A 24,999-nucleotide genomic window follows, 5' to 3' on the forward strand; every position below is an offset into this window, starting at 1 on the left:
CATCCTAAAAAGAAAAAACAAGTATTTATTATTCTCAATCGACAGGTTAAACTATCGGGGAAGATTTTCAAAAGTTGTCGCGCGTAATGGCGAGAATATGCATACGTACTTACATATACATAAGTGGTCTCGTGCGCTCTCAGCTCTTTGGTAAATCTGTGAATACACCCCTGACACAGCGTCCCTCTACCGCTCAAAGAGGGTCGCGTATACTCTCTCCTCCTCCTCCTCCTCTTTCTCCTCTTCCCACATTTCCTCCATATGCAAGGGTGCAGGGGGGTGGAGAGAGAAACGCGCGGAACGCTTTATGAATGAATGTTTCCGCGCCAAGTGCGAGAAGAGAGACGGATAGATATGATAGGGTGGGTGTGTGAGCGAGTACGGATTATTAGAGAAAGAGAGAAAGAGAGGGAGAGAGAAAGTAGCCCGGGATGGGAGAGAGAGAAAGAGAGAGAGAGAGAAAGAGAGAAAGAGAGAAAGAGAGAGAAGCAGCCGTGTGTCCCGCGTGTAAACACAATAATACCGACGTTTCCATTCATCAGGTCGACCCCGGCGCGCGACCTCGAGAAATACCTTTGGTGGTACCACGTGCTCTACGAACTCTCTCTCCTCCTGTCCCCTTTAACCCCTTCCCCATTCCGCTACTCCCAACCACCACCTCTACCTTCTCCCCTCTTACCCCCTACCTATCCTTTTGATTCTTTCTCGTGTCGTTCGTCGCGATACCATTCTATTTTCATCTCTCTCACGGCCGATGCCAACTACGGAATCCACTTGACATCATCGTTCATAATGAATTTCCGGACCTTTCTTTCTGTCTTTCTTTTATATGTATATATGTATATGTTTTTCTCTTTTTCTTTTTCTCCTCCTTTCGTTTTCATCTTCAATGTATTTTTCTTGTTCATTGATAATGCAATTCCAATTTACGTTAGGGGTATTTATATTTAGCGGAGGGATTTAAATTTATTTAATGTTCTATTAATTTCAGGTTTATGTATGTGTCTGCATGTATACATGGATGGATTGAAAAGTTTTGAATGTAACAAAGAAACAATTTTTTTGGGAGATCTAATTCCCTTTTATTTGTCTACGTAGTCTCGAATACTTTTAGAAAAGAAAGGCTCAAAACTTTACAGTCCATACTTATATATATATTTGAAGGCTGACTTTGTTTGTTATGTAATACTCTAGATTTTTAATGTTCTTTTTTATAAATGAAAATTATAATTATTATAACGTCACATTATAGTGGAATAAATCATTATATTAATTATATTTGTTCTTTTGGTTTCCAGTACTACAAAGAAATTCGATCAGCATGAGTAAAAAGTAATATTTGATCAATTTTTTGTGCAATGGAATTAGTATTACTAACAAAGTTACCATTAAAAAATTATTCAATTAGAAAAATCGTGAAAAATAATTCCATAGAATCGAATTTTAAATCATCTTGGCCTTTTATCGGTGATATCAATAATCACAATTTAGATCTGATAAGTATTGTATAAATTAAAAAATAAACAAAAATTAAAGTAAACGTTTAACATTCGACGATATTATAACAGTATGACTTTAGATAAAAGATTATCTAAAAGAAAATTACAAAAGAAAATCTGGTAGATAATCTTTTAATATATTTTCATGACTACAGTAGTCGTCCAATTTCAGGCGGGAAAAATTCAAACGTAAACTTTATCGATACCGTAACTTACGTTGATAATAAATTAAATACATAAGATATTAAAGAAATTAAAACAAAAAGAGTTCGTTTAAGAAAAAATTTGATGAGAACAACATTAATTAGAATTAATGTAGGGTGGCTAGAGTTCTACAAAAATTAATAAGCATTTTAAACAAAATTATCATGATAAATTAGCATAGGGATGTTGTTTTGGTCGGTTCCCAGGTAAAACGAATATATTATTTAATATCAAATATATTTTTTCTTTATCAGTCAACGTAATAGCAATAAAAAAAAATAAGAAAATAATTTTATTGCTTTGTAAATAAAACTTAACTTGAAATTCGTCTCTTTTTAAATCTCCTACGAAAATATCCCCTACGTGGATCACGACTAGTTGGCTGAATATCATTTCCACCTGCGTAGGGTACATTTGGTTGATTTAACTGTAATAAATTCACAGGTATAGATATGCATCCTACTAAACAATTTACGGATTGCATTATTGTCAGTGGCAATGGAGAGATTATGTAAATTTCTTCTTTTTCCGTGTCAACCCCACGAATTATTCCTACAAAACCAAATGAAATCAAGGAAGTAGAATTACTTTGTTGAGCAAATTAATTATAACAAATTTCTATCAGAATAAATAAGAAAATATAAGGAAGCAATGTTATTTAATAGTTATTTACCATAACCATAGCAACTGCATAAAGGTGCTCTAGTTAATATACGAGGCTTCGATGGAACAGCTTCTTGCAACAAATCACCTGTCAAATCAACGCCACACAGAGCAACTATATTACCATTGATTACATTTAATACATGTGAAGACGGTACATGTTCTTTAAGTAAAGCAATATTTAAAGAAGCAAAAGGTGCACTGAAAAGAAATAAACATATATAAATAATTTCAGTGTTCAAACAAAATTATTAAGATGAATCTTTATACTAACACGTATGGTACAGCTTCATTAATATTGAGTGACGTAGATCTAGAATGAAAAAAACCAAACAAATTTTTATTTGTTAATTTTATATTATATGCAAGCAAGGAAATAAAATATTTGTAAATATCTCACATGGAATTTTCATTGGAATTAATAATTCCACTTAGATATGAAATCATAGCAAGTTCACGTTGTTGATAAGGTTCAATGCTCCACGAATCGCTCTTTAATTTACGTTTCATTTCAGCATTTGTATTTATAACATGTAGTTCATGAGAACATGGTTTATTAAGATCTGCAATATTTTTACTCCATGAAAAGCCTGCAAGAGTCTGAGAAAATATTATTTTTCTGTTTGCTACCACATAATATGTGATTTAAAAATAATTTATTATAAAAATAATAACACTTACTTGACTATTTATGATATCATTACTCAATAAATTAGCGTAATTGTTTTTTGTCCTTTCAGACATTATTTGTACAACAAAAGAAGGCCGGAAAAGTTTTATTGTAAAAACTATAATATCCCATCCTATACCATAAGTAAAACCCATTGTATTTATAACAATTGGTAAATGTGACATGACTGGACAACTTAACAACCTATTTGCTAACAATTTAAGGCCTTCTGTGTATCTTGTTATACACCTAGAAACATCTACACCTCCTATGTACAATTGGTTTGTCGGTTGCTTTAGATGTGTAAAATTAGGCCCAGCTAACGGTTCATCAATTAAAGTATATGATATACTTTCCGGGGGTGTGCATTCATTTTGACCAGGATCAACATCCACCAAAACAACCATCTTAGAAGTTTGTAATATGGTGTTTATTAAATAACGTGCTGTCGTTGATTTTCCAACATTTTTACCACCAGCTAAAAGCGTACAAGACCAAACCTTGGAATGCCAACGATTTAAAATTTGTTCAGCAAGTGTTCCTGTTATGGTTGGGTTGATTACCAGTTTCTTATAATCGCCATCACCGAAATAAAGATTAGACTGTACTATCATTTCTGCTCTTCTTATATCAGTCCAAGAATAATTATTGACATTTCTAACTTTGGGAAATAATTTTTTTGGAAAGTATGAGCTTACAAATTCAGTTAAATTATTCTCCAAATTCATTAATATCACTATCGACATACCCGGTTTGCATTGATCGATATCTGTTTTTAATACATTTTGAATATCAGGAGTAATACCTTCCTGGGACAAATACGTCCATATATCTTTGTTGTGTGAAAGCAAAAATTTTTGACTCGTTTCTACAGGTATAAGACTGTATCCTCTAGGTGAATATACAGATATCGGAGAATTAGCACTGGTAATATGAGATCCATAAACTTCTATTGCACCATACAATACACTTATAGATAATTTGCCATTAAAACAGAAACTACTCTTTTCTTCCATAATTAACAATACTTTACTATCCAAACAATATAAACGTATCTTTTCATTGCAATTGGATTTCGTTGCATTAACATCATCCATATTTACATAAAACGATGTTAAAAATTTGTCAAAAAAAAAAAGAAAACAAGATTAATCTGCACACGCTGAGTTTACTGTAACACTTATCACCATATTGTTTTTCTAGTGTTATTTTTACAAACATAACCAAAACAGTTGCAGCGCCACCACTATCTTTTTTGAATAACGTAGAAAGATGATACTATCTTGCTACGAACGATCTCAAAACGTGAAATTAAATGTAATATAATATAATAACAAATTAAATTCATTCTCGAAATCACATTTTTGAAATTTCGATAATTAAGTTTTGAACTTAATTCTATAAAAAATTATATAAAACGATTACATATTTCGATCTTTTGTTCGTTCAACGTGCGAATTTTTAAGAGCGCCAAAAAATAATGCAATGTGCAGAAGTATTTTTTCCATTCTTGTTTATAAATTCTTAAATATTATTATGTATTATATTAAATACAGGATATTTCAAAATATGTGGAGCATAATTTCAGAAGTAAATCAAAATAAGATTTTTCGTAATCCGTATGAAATATATTAATAATAATATTAATAAAAAATTGAAACAATCTTTTCCTAGATAAATCATGTCGTAAAAACTGTCATATATATATTAACTGTCACATATATAATTAAATTAAACAAAAATAAAAAATAATGATAAAAGAAAAAGAATAAAATTAATTTGCCGAGTGTTCCTTTGCATACTGTTGTTTCATTTTATGAAAATTAGATAGTTAAAAAAATGCTTTAATTTTTCTTTAAAAAAAAAACTTAATCTGAAGTTCGTCTATCTTTATGTCTCATACGAAAATACCCTCTACGTGGATCACGACTCGTTGGCAAAATATTATTTCCACCTGCGTATGGTACACCTGTTTGATTTAACTGCAATAAATTTACAGGCATAGGCATACTTCCTATTAAACAATTAACGTGTTGCATAAGTGCCAGCGGCAATGGGGCGACTATGTAAATTTCTTCTTTTTCCATGTCAACCCCACGAATTATTCCTAAAAAATCAAATGAAATCAAGGAACTGAAATTAGTTTGTTGAGTAAATTAATTATAACAAATTTCCATCTGAATAAATAAAAAAATATAAGGAAGCAATGTTATTTAATAGTTATTTACCATAACCATAGCAACTGCACAAAGGTGCTCTAGTTAATATACGAGGCTTCGATGGAACAGCTTCTTGCAACAAATCACCTGTCAAATCAATGCCACACAGAGCAACCATATTACCATCGATTACAGTTAATGCTTGTGAAGATGGTACATGTTTTTGTAGTAGAACGATGCTTAAAGAAGCAAAAGGTGCACTGAAAAATATATACACATATAAGTAATTTTATGAAATGAACTTCTTTTTCATAACATATATTAGTAGAAAATATTTCAATGTCCAAGCAAAGCTATTAGGATGAATCTTTATACTAACACGTATGGTATAGCTTCATTAATATTGAGTGACGCAGATTTGGCACAGAATCTATATGAAAAATTTTTATTTATTAATTTAATATTATATATGCAAACAAGAAAATAAAAATAATTTTAAATATCTCACATGGAATTTTCATTGGAATTAATGATTCCACTTAGATACGAAATCATAGCAAGTTCACGTTGTTGATAAGGTTCCATGTCCAATGACTCACTCATTGATTTACGTTTCATTTCAGCATTTGTATTTATAACGTATAGTTCGTGAGAACATGGTTTATTTAGATCTGCAATATTTTTACTCCATGAAAAGCCTGCAAGAGTCTGAGAAAATATTATTTTTCTGTTTGCTACCACATAATATGTGATTTAAAAATAATTTATTATAAAAATAATAACACTTACTTGACTATTTATGATATCATTACTCAATAAATTAGCGTAATTGTTTTTTGTCTTTTCAGACATTATTTGTACAACGAAAGAAGGCTGGAAAAGTTTTATCGTAAACACTATGATATCCCATCCTATACCATCAGTAAAACCCATTGTATTTATAACAATCGGTAAACGTGACATGACCGGACAACTTAACAACTTATTTGCTAACAACTTAAGGCTTTCGATGTATCTTGTCATACATCGAGTCACATTTACATCTCCTATGTACAGTTGATACACTGGTATCGATAAATGAGTAAAATTTGGTCCAGTTAATGGCTCATTGATCAAACTATAAGATACACTGCCAGGCGGTGTACATTCACTTTGCCCAAGATCAACATCTACTAAAACGACCATCCCAGAAGTCGATAATAAGGTGTTTATTAAATAACGTACAGTAGTCGATTTTCCAACACTTTTACCACCTGCTATTAATGTACATGACCAATCATGAGACTGCCAACGATTTAGGATTTTTTCAGTAAGTATTCCTGTTATAGTAGGGTCGATTATTAATCTTTTATAATTTTGAGTATCAAAATAAAGATTGGATTGCAATATCATTTCTGCTCTCCTTGTATCGGTCCAAGAATAATTTCTGACATTGCGAATCGTGGGAAATAATTTAATCGAAAAATAAGCATCAATAAATGCTGTTAATTTATTTTTCAAATTAATTAATGTAATTACTGCCATACCCGGTTTGCATTGATTGATATCGTATTGCAATGCATTCTTTATATCAGGATTGATACCTTCCTTAGATAATAATGTCCAAATATCTTTATTACTGCATAAAAACTTATGACTATTCTCTACAGCTACAAGACTGTATCCTTTTGGAGAATATACTTCTATTGGAGGATTTGAGCTAGTAATATGAAAGCCATAAATTTCTATTGTACCATACAACACATTTACCATTAGCTTGCCAGTAAAACAGAAACTGGACTTTTCTTCCATAATTATCAATACTTTATTATCTAAACAATATAAGCGTATCTTTTCATTATAATTTGACATGTTTGTATTTGTATTTTTTGTTATCTGTCTTTTAGATTTGGTGCATGGTTTGCTGATATTATGCACCATCGCATCTTGAATGCATTCCTGTGCTTCATTGTTTTGAGTAGCATCAACGGTTGTCTTCTTTTTAGAAATATCATATCTAGATTGCGATCTCTCATTATTATTCTTATATTTTCTCCAATTTTTTCTGTTTTGACCAGATTGAGTGCTTGAAATTTCATCAAAACTTATAGATTCAAAATCATTGAAGATTTTTTCTTTAGATACATTTTTATTTTCTTCTTCCAATGAATCTGATATATTCAATTCGGACACGCTCTGTCAATTGAAATAAAATTGTTACTTGGAAATATCGATAAAACAAATTGCTTAAAAAAGATTCAATATTATGTAATTGATATCATCAAAATCTTATGATAATACTCTTATAATCTCTGGAGCACCAAGATTTGTGTGTGTTTCAAATATTTTCTCCTGTGCGGTTACCGAACTATCTATAGCTGAATTTAATAACTCGCAGTGATTCCATTTGGAAAAAACATTCATGTGATCTAAAATTATAATAATTTTTTACAACATTTCTTCCAATTATCAATCGGTTAGAGTTGTGCGTATATAAAAATATGTTATACGTTCTTCCATTCCGTCATAATTTTTGGATAAGATTTTAACATCTTCCCTAGTTTTAATATTAAATACATCGTAGTTTTGATCAGATGTAGTAGAAGAAGAAGCAGCACATTCTGATAAAGAGCGTCTTCTACTAAATTTATCTTTAAATGATTGCTCAGGATTATGTTTATCAAGGTTAGACAGATTCATTATTCCTTTTATTTTATCTCGAAAAAAAAATTCTTTTTAAATTTTATGGTATAAAATTTAACAACCTAAAATGAGAAAATATTAAATGATTTTACCTCATATATGTTTCCCCTCGTATTAAATTAAAAAATTCATAAATTTTAGTGTGAATACCAATTATGTTTACGTATTATCGTATATTTTGATTAAGCCAAAATATAGGAATAAATGATAACCTCAATTAAAAATTCCTATTGGTCCAAAGATGCGTATTGGTCCCGTAACGTGGCGGGCTTTCAAGTGAGTTTGAAAATCCTGCTAATTGTAGGTAGTGTCTTTTATTTTTATTTCATTTAATTAGATAGAGATATTAAACAATATTTTTAATCTATTATTAAGACGGTAGATTTTTATGATAAATATCTGTCAAAGATAGTCTTATAATGAATTATTTTTGAATGTAAATAAATACAAAGCCTTTTGGCGCCTTATCATTAACGTTACCACGTGGCCGTCGAAGTAAACAAACAGGAAATCTATTACAACTGCATTATCTGCTCTTAGGGACGAGTTATTATTTGGTGGGGATGACTCCTAATTATTATTCAGATAAACAATAATATCATGCAGAGAATGATTAACTCTATAATAATCATTTAATAATAAGTGAGTACTATCCACAAAGTTAAATATTTCTAATTGAAAGAATTTGACGTCAGATGGTGCCTCAATAGTTATTCCGTAAAAAAACTTACGGTCTGACTTCTTTTAATGTAATACTAATAACAGATAACTGTACTTAGTGAATACATACAGTTTAGTATCTACTAACAAAAATGGAGTTACCAGTTAAATATTGTTTGTGTGGTCGTTCTTATGACGCTGAGCAATTTATGATACAATGCGACGTTTGTAAAGAATGGTATCACGGCGGGTAAGTCTTGTGAAAGATACCCATTGAAAAAAAGACACGTGTAACACGAAGATACAAAAAAACAACGTCAAGTTAATGCTTTACAACTCGCAACATTTCTTCTACCATTGTTATTTATTAACGATTATCCCAACAATTGCATAGATCCTATATATTCATAAATATTTTCCAATTTTCATATAAAAGTATGTATGAGTTCGTATGCAAAGAAATGTTTGTTGATAGTATCATAACCTATAAATTTGGTGATTATGTTATCCTTTTAATCAGATTAGTTTGCTATTTGACATTTAGTTGTTTTCTATGTATATATTGTTTTGATATTTTTATCCCAAAGTGTTATTTAAATTCAAATTCATAGACACTAGTTCCGATGATGCATAAGTGATTTTGAAATGTTCTTATTTATTATTTAACAAAATTTTGTCAATACTCTTAAAGTTATTGATATTAACATTATTTACTTTATATGTCTGCAAAGGTGTGTAGCTCTAAAAGAATATATGTCGATAGACCTCGATAAATATCATTGTCCAAAGTGTGAACCGATGCATGGACCGTCTATTAGTAAGTAAAAAGAATTCATTTATTGTTATCGTACTAATGTAATTAGTAAGATAGATTATAAGAATATTTCCATATTTATATTTTAGTGAAAACTAGATCAAATTGGCATAGACATGATTATACTGAAGTGGATGCAGATTCTAAACCTGTTCAAACCGGAACAGAAGTATTCATTCGAGAATTAAAATCCAGACATTTTCCTAAAGCTGACGATATAGTCAAACATGTGAGAGGACAACAATTAACGCTACAATATTTACAAAATAATGGGTTTGAAACACCTATTATAATCGATGGGAAAGATGGTCTTGATATGAGTGTACCTCCTCCAAATTTTAGTGTTTATGATGTTGAAAGTTATATAGGTAAGATGATCAGTTAATGCTTTAAATAATATAATAATGTAATTACAGGACATATTGTATATTAAGAAGAAGAGGAAAATATTGATTAATATATTCATATGTATTATATTATTAATTCAGGTGGAGAACGTGAAATGGATGTGATAGATGTCACAAGACAAAGTAACATTCGAATGAAATTACGAGACTTTGTAGAATATTACAATGACCCTTGCCGTACAAGGGTTTTTAATGTTATAAGTCTCGAATTTACAAATACTGGGTATATCCATATTCATTGCCTTGCCATATATGGCTTTAATCGTATATAGGACATATGTGTATAAATTGACAAATAAACGTTGCAGTCTTTCACCAATGGTCGAAGCACCATACATCGCGCGCAAACTTGACTGGGTAAACTCCGTTTGGCCACGCGATTGGCCTGAGGAAAGTGATATAAAGCGTCCCGAAGTACAAAAATATTGCCTAATGGGAGTCAAAGACAGTTTCACAGATTTTCATATAGATTTTGGTGGCACATCAGTTTGGTATCATGTATTAAAGGGTGAAAAAGTGTTTTACCTTATCAAACCGACGCCAGCTAATTTACAATTATATCAGCATTGGATGTGCAGTTCTACTCAAAGTGAAACTTTCTTTGGAGACCAGGCTGATGCATGTTACAAATGCGTTATTAAACAGGGCCAGACTATGATGATACCTACTGGTTGGATACACGCTGTCTTAACTCCAATTGATTCTTTGGTTTTCGGTGGAAATTTTGTACATAGTCTAAATATTCCTATGCAGATACAGTAAGTACGTAAGTGGATATAAAACGTAAATCTTAATACATATATTGCTTCTCATTAAATATTTTATTTTACAGAATATACGAGTTGGAAAGAAAAATGAAAACTCCTGCCAAATTTCAATATCCTGGTTTTGAGACGATTAATTGGTTTGCTGCTAAAAAATTGCTAAAAGAACTGAAAGAATTAAATAACGAGGAGAGAAAATGTCCACCATATTTTTTACAAGGCGTTAGAGCGTTATTAAGTATTTTAAAACAATGGAACACTGATAAAGATGTAAGAAGAATATTTTTGTATATCTATTTTATTATCTAATTATTTAACAAGCTAATTAATTACTTCAACATTCTTAACTCTTCTTGTTTAATATTTTTATATAGTACAATATGGTCAGTAGAAGTCAAATACCAAATACGATAAACAGTCAAAAATTATTGAAAGATTTTAGTAAAGAAATACGACATGCCGAGAGGTATTTAATATCATTAAATCCTCCTAAACCGGAGCGTGAAAGTAAAAGAAAGAAAAAGAAACCATTGAATAAAGATTTCGTAGATTATGATGTCGCAGATAAAATGGTAGAAAATCCTTTTAAAGCTACATTGAAAGAAACAAACAAAGTTGGGACTATAATTAATGATAGTATTTCAACTAATCGGCCACCATTAAAGCTAACTTTATCGAAACCTGTAATGTACCCTTATGTTAAAAATACTTCGATAGAAGAAAAACATGTTAATAGTCCTACACAGAAACGTACAGCCAAGCCAGGAAAACAAAGTCCTACTGTTATCAGATTTAAATTAGGAAACAACGAAGTCGTTAGAAGTACAAACGATAATATCAATTTACAAAATAATTTTACTTCTGATCATGCTACTGTAACGAAAGAACTTTCTTGGAATCGTACATCTGTATATGATTTTCATGACGGTAGCAATGAAAGCGATTATGGTAGATTTACTATAGACGAGTCTCCAAAAAGAAGAAGAAATTCTAAACCTAACACGCAAAAACGAATTAAACGAGATTACGATGGCGATGTTGATGTTTTAAATGATATTCCCAAAAATGGTATAGAAGAATTGATTAAAGCATCTGTATATACATTAGGAAACGCTCCTCAAAGATTAGACGTTACGTATGTAACACATTTTTTTATTTATGTTTTTTCAACCGTTATAAAATTATATCAGTCATATTTACAATTATTTTAGACCATCAACAATTCCACAGTATAGTCAACCTGTGCCTCCCCCTACTGGGTAAGTCATTGTTATGTCTTGTAAGATTACTTTTAATATTCGTGTATTAAAGTGATTTATAATTTCAAAGCATGCGAATATAATTATTATTTTGACAATGAAAAAATATATTAATTTGGGCGAGTTAAAATAAACATAAATTTGTTTAGCTTCTTTTTGGAATATTATAAACACATTATAATTAAATTTTATTAATTGTAGTTATATTTTATTTTTTGGTGTCTTAGTATTTATAAATTGAAAACGGCTAGTTCTGACAGGGCATCACCATCAACTCGTGAAGCTATTGCTGGGATGTTATCATTCAGCGAGCAGTGTTATTCAACGACATCGAGTAACTCCACCAAACCAACTAAAATAGAAAAAACGCAACGCAACAACGACAATGATGACGACGATCAGTTGATAGAAAATATTGATAAAGTTCATCAGGACGATGATTTTAGTAAGTTAATATATATATTTATAAGAAACTTTACATATACGATTAATTCCTAAATTTATTACTTGATATTTTTAGTTTATCCTGCTTTGGATGCTTCTGACGATGAAGATTATATTTTCAAACCCAAAGCAAAAAGTCAGATAGATGAGGCATGGAATCCAAAAGCCAGAGTTGGACCACTCTTGCCAAAGACAAATCGACCAGCACGAGAAGGAGTTAGAAAAACTTCAGTGGAAAAAGGATTGGAAGCAGCAGCAGCGAAACGGGCTAAACAAGTGGTAGATTCGAAATTATTTTTTATTTATACTTTACTAGTTATATCTTTCTCTCACTTTCTCTCATCTTTTATTATGAAAAATACTTATTTCATCTTAGACAAATTTAATCCACATATTTATATATACAAATTAAATAAATTCAATCTATTTCTAAAGAAATAATTTTTAACGTCTGTATTTTAGTTATTCATTTAGATATATATCTATGATATACTTTCATTATTACATACTTATATCATATAGGGTGAATATCTGGATAACGAGATGGACAAGATTACGAAGAAGAAATTGGTAGGCATATCATAATTTCTTCATATAAGTGTAGTAGTCTGTAGATCTCTTGCTTTATGTGTATATATTTATATTTTTATACTTTAATTTACATTTTAATTCGGATGGTTAAATAATTAATTACTCATTCTCAAAAATTCATCTTTTCATGCACGTATATACTTTAATCTGTATTTATTTTTAATCAGTAGGTTTCTATTAAATAGCAAGATAAATCATTATTATTTTTGTATAAATGAACATTTTTATCTAATTCTTTACATGAATCCTACAATTAGGTGTTTAATATATTTATTGATACATTTGTATACGTTAAACAAAAATTATAATATTAATTATTGTATGGCAGAATACAACCAAGAGGACATACAATAAGAAGAAACAAAAAGACACATCGGTTGTAACATCTGGGCCAACTCCAATCGTACCTACAGAAAATATAATAAAAACTAGCACCGGCTATGGATCAATATTGACAAGTCCAAATAGGCTGAAAGATGTTAAAGCTAAATTAGCGGCACCAGTTCCAATCGGTAGAATATTTTTCTATTTTCCTTATTATCATTATTATTATGATTGAGTCTAAATAATAACATTCTTGAATTTTTAGAACGTAAGCCTAGAAAGGGAATGAAAACGGCTAAACAACGTTTGGGTAAAATACTAAAACTTCATAAAATGATGCATTAGACAAAAAAAAAGAACTGACATTAATAAATTATATACATCACATCATTCTTTCATTGATACATTAAATGCGTACTAGATGTAAATTGTAAATATATATATCAGATAATTCAAAAAGAGGTGATTACGAACACCTATATTTATTATTTTATCATTTAATAGTTACTCCATTGTCAGTTTCTTTTTTTAATTCATTTTATTTTTTATATCAACCATTTCTTCTCACAGAAATGTGAATGAATGAATAATAATTTTTATTATATAATAATATTTGTAATACATTTAATATTATTATTCTTTTTCTCTTTCTCTTAAAATTAATTCGTATCTATTCGTTGATTAATTTATAAACAAATTTAAAGTTTAACATGTGGCCTGAGAAAGTATGAACTTAGTGCCAGTACGAATCTCATTAACTAACACGATTGATATAGCGCAGTAAGCTTTAAAAAAATATTTTCTTTCTTTCTTTTTTTCTTTTTTTAATGTCAAAATATAATATATAGTATAGATCTAATTCTAAGATTTTTGTTACTTAGTTTGTATTTATAGAGAGGCTGTAGAGTACAGAAACTGTTATACATTCAGTGTTATAGTAAATCATGTATTATTTTAACATGCAAGCTCTACATTGTTATTCCATAGTATACTGCATACAATTTTGCTGCCTGGGGAATCTTATAATGTTTATTTATTTTTATTATTATTAATATTAATTTAATCGAACGACATGAAAATTGTCATGAAAAACAATTTCTATATAATTACTATAAATATATAAAGGATAATTGTTCTCTTACAGAAATGCGATATTAGGATATTTCTAGATTTAACATTAATCTTTTATCTTAACATTTTATCTCACATTTTCTTCATCCAATATGTTTTCTTAGTATTTTATATTTAATGATAAACGTAAGGTATTAATATAAATCTAAAAATTTGCTTATATTTTTTCTCTTGGCTTTACTTTATCAACAAAAAAATTATCTTTTCCAAATTGTCATTTAACTGAATAAATAATTATCGATAATAATAATAGTAAAGAAAAAAAAGAATAAAAAAAAAAAAAAGAAAAAATCATAATTAAAACTTAATCTATATCATTTTTCGTACTAATTGTAAAAAAGTATTGTAGGGTTACGTAAATTTATAATCGCATGAATATGCTTGTAAATATTAAAATCCATGGTATAGCGATATAATTATATTCATTAAAAAAAAAGATAAAAACAAATTTCTAATCTGACATACAATAACTACGTACACAAATTATTAAAAACAAGTATACATCTATACTAAAGGGTTGTGACGAAATATTACTTTTATGATGATTTAATATTTTTGTTAACGTAGCAATTTATAATTAAAGAAGAAATATACGATAATATATTAGGAAAAAGTATTCGTCTTAGATCCTATTGGATTATAATGATGACATGTTCTTATGATTTATGCGTAGTATTGTTTTTTTAATTCTTATTCTAAAAAAAAAAAAAAAAAATATCGTGCATTGTCGTTCAAGCATTTACTTAATACCAGGCTGTATACGTTTATATAAGATACAATAATTAAATGGAGAAAATACAATAAGAAAAAAATAGTGTATAAAATCAAACGTATGGTTCAATCAATTTGTATGAATTTTTAATGTCTGGACTTTCATATATAAATACAGAGAATCCCAATTTTAATCTGCAAAATATTACCAGCATATTCTTTGAATAAAAAGAAGAACAAAATGTTATATAAACACAAGCTTTTAAATGTTTTATTTAAATGTTATAAGAAAAAAATTACTAAATAGCAATGGACAGTTTTCTTGTTCGATAAAACATAGGAATAGATTGTCAATTAAAATTATAATTTCATTTCTAAATATTGTCTGCAATTATGAATGCAGGACTGGCATCTACAAAGAATACAGTTTATCACATTATACCATTATATTGTTTTTATTTTCATTATAACTTTTTAATTAAACATTTAAGAGCCCATGTTTATGTGATATTTTGTTCTTATTTTTGCTTATAAAATATAGTGATAGAAATTTGCGGATTAAAACTGTGACAACTTGTATATCTAAGAAAATAATATTTAACGATACTTATATTTATGATATCCTTAATCAGCATTATATATTTACTATCATTATATATATATAGTTTATATATATATTTTATACTTATTAGTAGTATAAATGCAATTTATCATTAATTTTTTAATTAAACCTAAAAGAGGACTTGAAAAATTTATATTTATAATATTTAAATAATACTATTATATTATTATTATTATTATTATTATTATTATTATTATTATTATTATTATTATTATTATTATTATTGTCTAGACATATTATGACTAATTGTACGACTAAGAGAGGCTGCAGAGAATAATTTTATGCGACAAATCAGATTTAAATCGGAAAAATATTTAATTAACAAAAAATACTTCACTACATACTTACAATTAATATTATTAAACTATATTTGATTGAATTTTACATTGAGAATATCGAACTTGTGATCTTATAATTCTTGATTTAAATATTTGTAAAGCGTCAACTTATAGAAACGTAACGTTGTGCATTTAAACGAGCAATTTATGTAGATACTTGCAAAATGACTGATTTGTACACCGAAGCATATGCACCGTGTGAGAACAAATTGAGAAACGAAAAAAAAGAAAACAAAAAGAAAAATACAAAAAAAAACAACAACAATTTATCAATAAGATTTTGTTAAATGAAGGTTTTTACTATCCGCTAATATAGTATAACGCAAACACTACTGAAAGATCTACTCTCTATGTTAACGATAGATTCTGATAATCAAATTACGCGTAATCTGAATTTTTTATAATATTATGCTTTCCTTGCAAAAAGAGGTCATAAAAAAGAAAAAAAAAGTCTCGTGCAGATACATCGATAAAAAAAACCAAACCGAAAGTAAACAAGGAAATCTATTAATTATGTACTGCAATCTCTAATGTGTTCAGTAAATTATAAATGACACTATGTAAATTATATGATGTATGATTAAAAATATGTTAAACATTTTGAAGCACAAAATCTCAAATAAAACTAAATGGTATCTATTTTCATTAAATGCTTTCTTATTATCTGTTCTTTTTTTATTTTTAAATAAATTTAATGATTCCTTTCACTCGAGCGTGATGCGATTCAATTTAATTTATAGTTTAAATAATAAAACATTTAGTAAAAAAATAAAAAAAAACATAAGTTTAATCTCTATTCGAATATTTAAAAAAAATATATCCGATATTTTGAAATATATCAACTTAATAACATAACAGGTACTATTACTGACCGAGATAAGTAATTTTGCATATAAACAATTTTTCAATATAAATTATTTCGATATCTCGTAATTCACTTATGTAATCGATTATTTCAAATTTTGTATATTCTATTTTTTTTAAAGATAATGATTTGCAATTGTATAGATTATCTTATATTTGTAAGTATATGTTTATATAATAAATATAATACATATATATATATATACAAAAAAATATAAAAATACGAATATTTTAAATGTAAAAACGTATAGGTCAAGATAAAGATTAGAAGTAATATTAAATCAGGGGAAATAAATATGAAGGATTCAAACTTGGCAACAAAGAATATAGAAGTACATAGAAGCTCACAAGTCCACTTTTCGCGTAACTAAAATAATCTTAGTTACTAACCTGAAAACCAGTGAGCAATAGTAGATATTTAACGCGCGATGACTGTACAAAACTATCAAAGAATACTGTATTCTTTGATAGTATATGATAGTATGATATATGTTGTAATAAAATTTTAAATAATTATATTTAATTTTTAATGTATAAACATGTGTGTGTGCCTTCAGAAATGCATTTAAACATATATTTTAAATAGTATTCATTTAAGGCGTTCAAATAGATGAAAATCTCAAAGGTATAGTGTTAAATCCAACGATGATCACCTGTAACAAAAAGAAAACTATATTAATCATACAATCAAGTGATACAATAGCCTGACATATAAGTGGTCCAATTCCTAGATGCACTTTTCAATTGAATCCTTTATTTACTTTTTATCAAATCTCTAATTACCGTTGCAATAAAATTAAATTTAAACGCGTGATTTTACATTTATATAAAGTATATACAAAAAAAAAAGGAAAATGTACAAATATCAAGTTACTAAAAAAAATAATATCTAATAATTATTACGAAAAACTTATAGAAAAAAAAAATTGCAAATTTAATAAAATACGATCAAAGTGAAAAATTTTAAAGACGAAACAAGAAAAGAGAAATTACTGTAATATTTACCGAACGTTATTTAAGCTTCAAAATTTAATAATACAAAAATTTTAATATTTCTGACTCTAACTAAACACATATGCATCTTTTGGACGATATGGCACACAGATTTGATGTGCCAAGGAGATGGAATGGTCCATCATCTCCAATTACAATTACAAATTAATGACGAGCAAGAAAATGATATAATAAAATATAAAATATGACTAAAGAGCTATTTTCGAAAAGTTCGAACTTGATGTTGAACCTTTGAAAATAACTTAATAGTCTATGTAGTTGCCCTCTTCAGCCACAATTAAGTGGGGGCCTCTTCGGCATTAGCCTCTTCGGCATTTAGCCTCTTCTTTCTTCATTCCCTGAAAACTGCATTGGACATTTTCTACGAGCGAGAGAGATAAGATCTTTCATACTACTTTTGCAAATTAATTCATATTATGTTACAATTCTAATTCTCAATTATTAAAAAATTAATTTACATTTTCTGTTCAATAGTAAAGCTCGTGAACTATCAATGAACTTAGAGTTCATTAACATATACACGAGCACAATTAAACGAATGTCCAAGCAGACAATTATCGATGACCTAATAACACGTCGCACTTTTAATGTCAAAAAATAAAATAGAATTGAAATAAATAAAGCAATAAATGTTATGCATTTTCTTGCAATATTTTCATTCAATTTATTCTTTATACTGAATTATATCAAATATTTCAAATACTAAATCGCGATAGTGCGAAATGTTAGTTATAATACTTAAAACTAAGTATCAAATTCATCAAAGTATTTGCGAATTTGTTCGATTCTATCTCGAATGAGATAGAATAGAAATAGAAATGAATCTTTCAAATCGTTGCAAATTCCTTTGAATCTCATGATACATAATAAAGATACAGAAGAGTTACAAAATAAATTTACAAATATGATGAATGAAAAATGAATGAGTAATCAAAAAATTTTTGTAACAATTCTGTATAAACCAGGAAGCGAAATTTCCACTCCGGAGTAGAAGCAAACCTCGTGCCATTCCTGGATCCTACCTACTTAAAATTAAAGTTTTCACATTCGCTCAAAGAAATATGCTACCTGCCTGCCAATTACCCATAATTAAAAACAGCAAATACACATACGTACCCACCCACTCACTCCACGATTCTCTCACATACCACCAGGGTGCAAAAGCCTAAACTAGAGAGCATGCCCCGGGGCACCTCCGACACCCTAGTTCAACCACGTTTTCTAAACTTATGGGAGTACGTACCAATGCTGTAATCGTCTGCCAAGGCTAGTGATTATTGCATAAAAAACTACTGCAAAAATACAAGTATATACTAGTATATGCATACTAGTAATATACGAGTATATCAAAGTTTCCACAAATAAATGCGGTAACTCTACGATGCAAAACGATTGTTAAAAAAAAAAAAAGTTCGTATCGTACACGTGACTTTACAAGTTATTTTTATTCAATAACTTAAAAAATAATAAGAGCGGTATTACGTGTCGCGAAACGATATACAATGCACACACCTAAACGCACACACAGGTGCAACGTACACCGTGCAATCACTAGCACAATGACAGCCGCCAATAGGAGGAAAAACTTAAAACTAAACCTATACCAACCGTTTCTCACCCATACGAGTAGCACCTGGGCACACGCATAGATGAGAACGCAGAAAGTATAGGGGGGGAGAAACGGGAGATTAGTATATTAGAAGCTGAAAATCCTGATCTAAAAAATATGATTAAAAACACATATATACATAAGACATAAATACATTTTTATAGAAATTTATCTAAGCGGCTAAGGACTCTACAATTTATTTGATAAATATTAACTTTTAATATCTTTTAAAATATCTTTTAATATATTTTAATATATTTAAAAACCTCGGACGACTCCTTTCATTAAGTTGGCTGTTCTAATAAAAGAACTGGGCTTTGAGCCACCACTTAACTGCTAGAATCTATCCGTCGAGAATGAGTTTGTTTTCTTGCTCATTTATTTGTAATATCGAAGTATCGATATATCAAAATTAATCGCGATTAATAAACTAAGTACGAAGCAATGCATGTAAACATTTATTACATGCTTTTCTGGATGAAAACGAGTAAATTAATGCTCGGTTTCACCACTACTAACCACGAACAAAACACGTAATTAAAAAGAAAGTGCATTAATCAATTGCATTATTAATTAAATGAATTTAACAGGTGAGACAAGAAAACCTATCCTGAACTAATATAAAATATACAATACAATATACAATACAATATACAATTTTCATGAGTAACTCCTAGAAAGGAATTACTCATGTGCTCGTCATTAATTTATTGGAATAATTACAACCAGTAACTCGTGCCGATTAGGACCTTTCATCCTCGACATGATTGAGCACCGGAGGGACTTTAAATTTTTTGACTCACTGCGTAAGAAGTTCTACGATGGCTCCAAAACACTCCTACTTTGCAGCAAGTGTTGCAGTCTGACGATCGAAGAGTTCCTCGATTTGGTATTGAAGGAGATCCACCAAAGATCCATCGAAGATCCATCGAAGATCCATCGAAGATCCATCGAAGATCCATCGAAGATCCATCGATGATCCATCGAAGAATTCATCCCACATTTTTGATAAGGTAGAAAGTCCGTCGTCATATCTGTAAAATAAAATAGAACAAAACGATAAGTTATCTGCAATATAATCCAACATCATATAAAATAAAATCGAATAAAATGTTAATAAAAATGAATACTTACAATGCATTCCAATGGGATGAAACTCAATTGCACCATGGCGATGCACCTCGCGTGAATCTAAAAACGCGGTATAAACGAAAATAAGAAACTATAGATGAGTTTCTTATCGCGAAACCGAAATTTTATTATACGGCGAACAACACTGATTCTAATTCGCGTTTGATTTTAATTTGTTTTACGCCCGATCACTGATTCTACACAACTAATTCAAAGACTGCTTTGCACACAGTCAATGCAAGTAGAAAAATCTTCATTGATGCACTGATTCTAATACGCGAACAGTCTGTGCGACTGTTTAAAGATAAAAATACAACTTTACTCGAACAAACTCTAATGCAATTACTGCATTGGTCGCAGTTAATTTAATATATAAATTTCAAAAATAGTTCGCGAACGCGACGGAATTGAAATGAAAACGAACGAACGTGCTTCTAATCCGTGATTTTAATTATATTTAACGATACAACACTCCCGTATATTGCTTCGCGCACGATAGCAATGCACGAACACTTGCAACACTTCACAAACACAATTCACAAACACTTCCAACACTGTAATATTCCCATGATGATCTGAAACAGAAATAAAAACAAAATTATAAATATCATTGTTGTAAGTAAAAAAATTATTATAATTATTGAGAAAGTGTTTACAATAAAAATTGACTTACGTTTATTCTTCAATGATGAATGCACGATGGGTATCCTACCCTTAGGATGACGATGAGCACACGTTTAAACCGAATAAAAGAAACTTACGGAGTTTCTTAACCGAGCAAACGAAACTTTTACACACGGCGAACAACACTGATTCTACTTTCCGACTTTTTTATATTTTATTTTAACGATGCAACACACGAGTACCTCATTGCCTACGCGCTCGATTGCAATGATGTTCTGAAACAGAAAAAGAAAAAGAACAATTAATATCATCGTTATAATAAAAATCCATTAAAGTTATCATAGAAGTGTTTGATAGAAAAATATACTTACTTTTAGTCTTCATTGATGACTGCAGGATGGGTATCCTACCCTTAGGATGACGATGAATAAAATAAAATTAAATAAAACTCTGAAAAGCTGAAACATACTAAAAATTATATTACATACAATTAAATACTACAACATTTTCCTGGAATCATTCCTGAAGGCATTGCACACTTTCAAAGATATTTTATCATAAAGAATCAATATAAATTCAAACAATATTAATTGCCTTTATCTCACTACTTGTATAAAATTACATATAAAGTATGTAATATCAGTAAAAATTGTTAATAAAAATCGATAACGTTATATATATATAATAGTTTAATACGTCACGTTCGTTAGATCTTAATACGTTGAAGGACTGAAGAGGAATGAGCACGTTACTGTTTGTCCTTGCGTCTGTCGCTCGACCGTTTTCGTTTGTTTTCGTTTTATTTCGGCTGTCTTTCTTCTCTTTCCACCTCGAGAAATTCCTGGAATATACATAACATTCGTTATTGCCTGTAGATCGAATCTTTTGTTTTCTTATTCTCTTTCTCTCTCTGTCTCTCTCTCTCTCTCTCTTTCTCACTTTCGTTCTCACTCTTTGTATACATTTCTGTATGGTTTAAAAAAAAGAATAACGCTTACCTCGATGAATATGAAGATAAAAAAGAGTAAACACAATTGTTAGACTGAGTATATGTATTCCTGTTGGACTCTCCTAATGCTCGGTACCTAAAAAAGGAAAAAAAAGATTACACATTAGTATAATATAAAGAAAATCAAATATATGAGTGTGTGTGTGTACGAGCAACCTACACTTATGTATATATGCCTGTATGTGTGTGTATGTGACAGGAATCGAATTTAATACGAAATACGATCTTTGAATACATAATTATGAAAAATAATTAATTAAGGCATCATTAGAGAAGGTAGTAATTATTGATACCATGAAAAAAGCTGGAAATTAGAAGAAATATTGTTAAGTAACATTGGTGAAATTGGCGGGACGCCGAGATATATCGATGTTATATTCTCACATATATCTATCGAACTTTTCAATATTTCGTTTTGAAAACACTCATGTATGAAAATCTTGTATGTAGCTATCGTTTGATATATAATAGGAAGGTGTAAAATACTTTTCAATTACCTGAGTTAAACGAGATGACGCAGTACGCTGGAACATATACGGTTGACAGGTATACAAAATGGTGGACGCCGCTCTGTGTAGTAGCTCCGCAAAGAAACGAAACTGATGCGACATCTGCTGCGACCAATGGCTACTTGAGATTTTGCATTCTTTTCATCTATTATAGAAAAATATCGAATAGTTAAAAATAGGATATAGGAACATAACAATTGTCGAAATATATACTTTATTAATCCAAACAATAAAAATTGAACATTATAAGTTGATATCCTGCTGTATGTCGATATGCTCTAAAACAAGATATATATATATGATTGCATAGAAAAATGCATACCAATGTACATGGAATTTTTTTATACGCAAATATTCTTTATCCTCGACATTATCGTAATCTTTCGATTATATCATTTGGAAGTCATTTGCTAGAAGAATCTATTAGTATATAGGAATATTATTTACGTTAGAAAATATTTTTAATTACCTGAGATTAACGGGACGACGTAGCATCCGTCCGATCTCCAGCACCGACGCCGCGGAAAAGAAGAAGAATGATCAGCAAAGAGCCCTGATTGGCTGATAATTATTGCAGAGATAAGTGACCAATCAGAAATTTCCAATTACCATATAGAAATGTATTTCACGCACACAAGCTTGCCCGTCACACGTACGTAACTTGCCTTTCTTTATGACCACTCTAGTCAAGCTTGATATAATAATTTATTTATTAAATAAATAAAAAATTTTTCTATTTTTCTATTTAAAGTACACGTATCTTGTTAATATTTAAAAAATAACGAAAAGAATAAAGACGATATGCACTATAAACCTTATCACACAGAACAGAAAAACATACATAATTTATTTATTACATAAATCAAAAATCTATTTTATTATTAATTGTAATTATCTAATTAATAATTATTATTACCTAATCTATTTTTCTATAAGGTGTATACGTTTCTTGTTAATATTCAAAAAATAACAAGTAAGATAAAGACAATATACACTAAAAACTTAATCACATTGCAACGTTTTGATATAAACATTCCTTCAATTTTTATGTAATTGTTTAAACTAATATACATTTGTTTTAACGTCCCTGTGCAATGATGACGTTGGATAATAAATTTTTATCCAGAAAAATATCACATTAAAATTATTTTATATTCAAAGTATATTAATAAGTATGTAATGTTTAAACCACTACATATGTGTTTAAACAATATGAAATATAAAGAGATTGCATTAGAATATTAAAATAATTGTTAAATAATCGATAGGAATGTCTATTGTTGTCTAAAAGATCGGAATATATGATCTATGTACCGTCCCCTTCGAAATCCACCATTGAAATGAGACCTTGTCCTCTATGAAAGTACTTTTATTAAATGTTGTTTATAAGACCTTCCAAACGATGCGCATGTGTATAAAGGGTGTCATACATCTAATACATAATCTTTAAGATTAAAACGTTATGATTTTCGTATTTTTATCTATTTTGTGTAATTATTTTAATGCTCCTGCGCAGTAAGGACTTCGAGGGTAAAATTTAGCTGCAATATAAGAAAAGTGCATTAGTGCATTAAAATAATTGTTAATGTATACGCTATGTACACGTATGTGGAAATGAAAAAAAAAAGAACATTTCTCTAAACAATTATATAACCAATATATTCAAACAATTAATAAACCATATATTAATGAAAAATGTGAATCATTGAAGTTTACCATTATGATAGAAGAAAGCTGAGGTGTTTGCTCGTTTGAATACCATAAAAAAATTGCCTGGATTCATTTTAAAATCCTGTAAACTCTTCTTTTATGTATGTAGTCGATATATAAAACGATAAGAAAGCCTAATCGATGCTGTGCTTCGCCAAATCTTCAAATACTTGCAAATCTACAAATCATAAGATTCTATTAGTAAAGTATCAAGCAAACTGAACGAGCTATATATGTATATGTATGATATTTGTATAAGCTGTCACTCTCTCTTTCTCTTTCCTCTTCTCATACTTTTTATATTACTATTCTTTATGTTATAAAAGAAAAGAGATAAACTTACCATAACTGATATCAATATAAAAAAGTAAACACAATTATTATTTAGATAGAAAAGTAAACACAATTAGACTGACAATGAGTATATGTATTCGTGCTGTATTCTACCAATGTTTGGAAACCTAAAAAAAAATATAAAGTAATATAGCATTGGTATAATATAAAGAAAATTAAATTTATGAGTTTTTTGCATACTTGTAAAACGTTCGTTGTTAATATTTAAAAAATAACGTGTAGAATAAAGACAA

The 24,999-nt window shown here is 29.1% G+C and overlaps 2 protein-coding genes across 3 annotated transcripts; one reads left to right on the forward strand and one right to left on the reverse strand.

The window, feature by feature from the left end:
* Positions 1-1,850: 1,850 nt before the first annotated feature.
* LOC122525931 lies at positions 1,851-8,115 on the reverse strand. The gene is made up of 13 exons (XM_043648973.1): positions 8,028-8,115; positions 7,685-7,939; positions 7,476-7,603; positions 5,985-7,370; positions 5,704-5,903; positions 5,575-5,625; positions 5,265-5,455; positions 4,920-5,143; positions 3,048-4,166; positions 2,767-2,966; positions 2,641-2,679; positions 2,377-2,567; positions 1,851-2,255 (listed from the first exon to the last, which is right to left on the reverse strand). Exons 2-13 carry the CDS (start codon positions 7,872-7,874, stop codon positions 2,017-2,019), a joined length of 4,158 nt encoding a protein of 1,385 aa, XP_043504908.1. The 5' UTR covers positions 7,875-7,939; positions 8,028-8,115; the 3' UTR covers positions 1,851-2,016.
* A 508-nt stretch (positions 8,116-8,623) lies between these two features.
* LOC122525475 (histone lysine demethylase PHF8-like) lies at positions 8,624-13,599 on the forward strand. 2 transcript variants are annotated; one of them, XM_043648294.1, is made up of 13 exons: positions 8,624-8,787; positions 9,269-9,354; positions 9,441-9,719; positions 9,840-9,981; positions 10,067-10,516; positions 10,591-10,792; positions 10,897-11,657; positions 11,734-11,781; positions 12,033-12,226; positions 12,302-12,504; positions 12,748-12,795; positions 13,145-13,328; positions 13,406-13,599. In XM_043648294.1, exons 1-13 carry the CDS (start codon positions 8,690-8,692, stop codon positions 13,483-13,485), a joined length of 2,775 nt encoding a protein of 924 aa, XP_043504229.1. In that variant the 5' UTR covers positions 8,624-8,689; the 3' UTR covers positions 13,486-13,599. The 2 variants fall into 2 exon arrangements, with proteins under 2 accessions (XP_043504229.1, XP_043504238.1); XM_043648303.1 differs by having other exon boundaries at positions 12,042-12,226.
* The last annotated feature ends 11,400 nt before the right edge of the window (positions 13,600-24,999 follow it).

Source organism: Polistes fuscatus, unplaced genomic scaffold (assembly GCF_010416935.1).
Source record: "Polistes fuscatus isolate 324 unplaced genomic scaffold, CU_Pfus_HIC Scaffold10, whole genome shotgun sequence".
Lineage (NCBI taxonomy): Eukaryota > Metazoa > Arthropoda > Insecta > Hymenoptera > Vespidae > Polistes > Polistes fuscatus.